Here is a 4,902-nt window from a genome sequence, read left to right on the forward strand (position 1 = left end):
ATGGGGATGCTACAATGGTTATAAAAAATGGTTATAAGTCACTTTTTTCAGTGCCATTGTAACTTTTGACTGGTCACTAAATGAACTGTTGTAAGTCGAGGACTACCTGTACCTTTGTTGGCATCCACCAAGCTTCACGCTGTGTCCAAATTTTAGATCTAAAACTATGAGTTTAATCTTCAGGAAACGGGGATGCTACATGGCTAGCTGGGGAATTCTCGGAGTGAAGTTCACACATCTTCAAATTGCCAAGGTTGTGAAACATCACTTTACAGTTTACTTTCATCAGTGCTTTAGATCTCCCAGTGGCCTTCCTATTCTTCTTAATTAACAAGAACATGTGGCTGCAGCCCATTGTTTGACTTGGATGTCACCTGCCCAGAAATCAGCAAAACAGGAACATCTTGTAGGATGAAAGAGTTAAAACCCTTGTTTCCCAACTTAAGCTTGCTAGAATTCTTAGCCAAGTCATTAAGTTTGGTATGCATATTCCACATGGTCATCATTTTATTAAACGAGGAAGTTCCTATATTGTCATTTCCAAGAAGATTCACAATACCTTTTCAAGAGTCTAAATGTACTCAACCAAAATGATTTAAGGGAAAGTAGGGAACTCACCTTTACTTTTCTGTCATCTGCTGTGGTCTCATCAAATTCTTCTTCTAGTTTGAAGGAAATCTCGGTGTTTTTGAAACTGCTTTCAGTCTTAATGGTTATAACACCCCCAGTGCAGGTGATAATTATATTGGGCTTGGCCACTCCAGCTATTTTCCTAGTGGCAAAGCCCACACCTACAAACCAAACCAAAAATCATGAATTTCTTATCACAAATGTTTTGATCTTGAAGACTGAAATGAAAAAAACCCCACCTACTTATAAAGACTTGATTCAAGATGGGTTAAAGCCAAACCCTTACAGAATGAGAGAGTAAAGAGTTTAAACACAAAGTTCTTTTCCTACAGTCATTTTTATCTTGATGGGGTTTGCCTTTGATTAGAGCTTCTCTGTATAAAAATTGAGCTGGAGGTAAGAAAAGTTTTAAGGCATGGTGTACAAGCTGGATATTTGATCTGGGGACCAATTTGAATTGTGTATTGAGTTAGGTGACTCTGTTGTCTGCCATAAACTAGGCTGAAAATAATAAAACAACAGTCCAATCCAATCTCTGCTCTCCCCCAACTATTTGGTATATTTTGTATACGAAATCCGAAGTAGTTTCCATCAATTAGCTTTAATATGTGTTTTCATAAATATCCAGGCTGATTTCATTTGATCTAGCTAACAAATAGCATAAGGTGGCTTTTCCTTTAAGGCAACATCACTATTTATTACAATTACTCAAAGCCATCAACATAAACATTTAAATGAATCAAACTATAAACTATTGAGAGGAATACTAAAAGCCCTCCTTCTATCCAGAGCAATATTTACTCCAGGCTGTCACAGATTGAGAAAGATAATTTCCCAGAAACCATGGGAAAAGAAATATCAGAATCTGTTGGTCCTATTCAGCATCCTGTTTTCTACACTGGGCAGCCATACATTAGTGAGAAGTATTCAGATCAGAAGTCAGGCTGTTACCTTTCTCCCCAAACTGGCATTCAGGGGAAGCTGCCTTTCTGATTCTTAAAGTAATATAGACCTGAATTATACGATAAAGTGATGGCAACTACCATGATAGCAAATTATACTGTTCAACATCAAGAAGTTTAACTGGTGCATAGCATGATTACTAGTTATGATTGCTAGCAAGAACACATCAAAGGGCTTCCATGGTGATGGGACAATTTAGGTGGGGTCCTCCATTCTAAGGGGTTAGAAAAGCTTTTTCTATGTTTATCCAGAACATAATCATTTTTTAAAAACAAAGACTTTACTCAATGGCTTATTTACCAAATATTACCTTCATTTTAATGCCCATTTCCACTGAATGTTCTTTTCAAAAGATTGGAGGCAAATATAATTTCTTGAAATAAGTATTATATGAACTAAATTCCTTACTCTACATAATTTGCTATAATCCAGATATATCTGCATTTCATCTGAAGAAATATTTGTAATGGCTGATCTCTACAAAAATTTAAGTAGAAGATTGTCCCCCAGGTTGTTAAGCAGTAGCAGCAGAGGCACCTGGGAAGCTACCTTCACCTAGGGAGAAACTTAGTTCTTACATCGTACTGAGATATGTTCATTTAAGTGAAGCCTGCTGACTGAAAAAATGCAAAATACAGTCACTAGAAGGGTGCAAAGAGATGCAGAAAACTACCTCTTTATTGCCATATTATCTATTCCAAGTTAACAGCAGTCTCAGAAGTCTTCCATATCACTTACTGCTAGAGGTTCCATTAGCCAGAAAATGAAGTGCAAAATTTCTGCAGATAATGCAGCTTCAACCTTAAACTGTCTACCGTGGACCTCACCCCATTCCTAAGAGGTCTGTAAAGGGGGCGTGCATAAGCGCACTAGCATGCCTACTGTCCCTGTCCTACTGTCCCCATTATCTGTATTTACTTTCTTCGTTCATATTTATGTTCATACTTATACTTGCTACCTTGTACATGTTTGACAAACAAAAAATAAAAATGCAAGTATTCCAGGATAAAATTATGGCCCTTCTTGAACTTGAAGGTCCAAGAAAAGAGAGTTTAACAGGTTTAGAGGTATCTTTATTCCTATGCCCTATATATATTGATATTGGAAGTAGGCTATTTGCATACATTAGTTTCACCACAATTAAACAAGGGGCCAGCATTCTACTGAAAAAAGTGTGGTGGATAAACAATGCAAAGCTTCAGGCCAATTCTTTGAAGCATCATTAACATAAAGCAGGCATGTCTTGATAAGAACATTACCCGCTAGTTCAAAGCTCACAGCCAGCCATTACCAAGCATCATAAACCTTGTTCACATTGGACCAGAAGAAAAAACAAACCATAAGCTTTCATATAAGGGAGCATCTGATCAGAGCTTCTTCTGTTTGAGGCAATTTGTTAACATTTGTATCAGTGTTAATGTATGTTGAGAAAATATCAGACAATAAACATTTAAATAAACAAGTAGCAAGAGCCTTTCACACTCCTGTGGTAAGTATCCTGGATACAAATGCTATACAAAACTTAAAATATGATTTCATGATTTTCTAATATTTAATAAAACAATTCCAGGGTAACATTCTACAATCTATGCTATATTAACTGAATTTGTACATTCAAAAATTAGTAGGCAGCCAGATAAAATGCAAACAAAATGCATTTTACTTAACAGACATACAGTATAACATGGATTACTCTGGAATCCAGCATAGCTAACAATGTAAGCAAGAGTTTTTCCCTTACATTACTATTAACAATGAAGAAAAAAGAGCTATATTGTCACAGGTTAAGTTTATAGTAAAAGAAGTCCACTAATTACATACCTAATAAAAATTCTGCATAACCACATTCTCCAGCAAAAACAAAGCTTTTTACTAAATTCAATAAATAATTCTTACCCAGCTCCTTCATGTAGTCATCAAACTTTTCACTTGAAATTAGTTTCCAAGTTCCCAAAAATGGTTCACACATTATGAAGGACTAAGTTTTCTAACACACTCTAAAACACCTTCCTGCAAACCTCGATGTAATCACCACTTCTGTTAACTAACTTCACTCATGCCTTTAAAAAGAAGCTTTGACCATGTGATTTTCTGCTATTAGCCAATAGTCACACAGGCAATCAATGGCTCTGATTTAACATTTTTTTTTCTTAGTGGGTCATAGTGCTATTAGCCATTAGGACAAAGCATTACCAGCACCTAAACTATTATGTTTTGTTCTAGCTGCAGTAGTGATTTCTGCTACTTTTTCTCCCCCTCCCCAAGTACTCCCCAAATACTGTATTTAGTATGACTAATCTGCTGCATAAAAAGCACTGACCTCTGCACTGATCTAGCAATTAACTATTTGCTGCAAAATTATAATTACATACAATGAATAGCAAGGTCCTATGCATGTCTGTTCAGCTGTCAATTCCACTGGGATTTACTTCAATGGGAACCTAAAAATAGAAGATGAAATTCATTAAATATCACTGCATTCTTTACATCCATAGATCCAGCTAGTAAATCCATAGATCCAGCTATGGCAGAAATATTATACAGTACACCCGACCTTACTAAATACACTAAGATCAAAATATCCAGAATAATAGACCTTTTAATTTTACCTCACTATCAACTTTCAGTTTGATGGCCAAATAGACAAACAAATCAGAGGAAAACCCATAGATCACCATTCTTAGAATTCATAGCAGAGACTGCAATGCAGCATCTAAAAACTATAGCACTCCCAAACATAAAACAAAAAGCATGGATCCAGCATGTAGATAACACCTTGTCATAACAAAAAAGAACAACTAGAAAAGACACAGGAAGCAATCAATAGCTTCTTTTTTTATTTCATTTTGTCACAACAGTATACACAAACTTTGTCATAAGTAAAAAAAATATCATGAAGAAATATATATATATATATATATATATATATATATATATATATATATATATATATGTAAAGAATATGTATCAGCTATATTAATTTATATAATAAAGGGAACAATAGGACAGGAACGGTAGGCACTTTTATGCTCTTATGCACACCCTTAATGTGTAATATTTCTTCAAAGTTTTCAAAAAAAAATTCAAAATTTTTTTTTCTGTGTAATATTTCTTCAAAGGAATAAAATTCACAAACAAAGAAGAAGACAACACATTACCCCTCTGAATATCCTCAAGAGCAGAGGAAATGACAGCAAATTATAAACCCAAGTCTATTGAAACACAGCCCATGCTAAGTAAATGCTCCATTACCTAAGTAATAACCCAACATTCCACAAGAGGAGCTGTGTAAGAACATTATTCAGATGA

The 4,902-nt window shown here is 35.1% G+C and overlaps 1 protein-coding gene across 1 annotated transcript; it reads right to left on the reverse strand.

Annotated features, from left to right (window-relative positions):
* Positions 1-519: 519 nt before the first annotated feature.
* Positions 520-3,807, reverse strand: LOC131187372 (fatty acid-binding protein, adipocyte-like). The gene is made up of 2 exons (XM_058161607.1): positions 3,490-3,807; positions 520-791 (listed from the first exon to the last, which is right to left on the reverse strand). Exons 1-2 carry the CDS (start codon positions 3,560-3,562, stop codon positions 535-537), a joined length of 330 nt encoding a protein of 109 aa, XP_058017590.1. The 5' UTR covers positions 3,563-3,807; the 3' UTR covers positions 520-534.
* Between the last annotated feature and the right edge of the window lie 1,095 nt (positions 3,808-4,902).

This window comes from Ahaetulla prasina, unplaced genomic scaffold (genome assembly GCF_028640845.1).
Source record: "Ahaetulla prasina isolate Xishuangbanna unplaced genomic scaffold, ASM2864084v1 Contig532, whole genome shotgun sequence".
In the NCBI taxonomy this organism is placed as follows: Eukaryota; Metazoa; Chordata; class Lepidosauria; order Squamata; family Colubridae; genus Ahaetulla; species Ahaetulla prasina.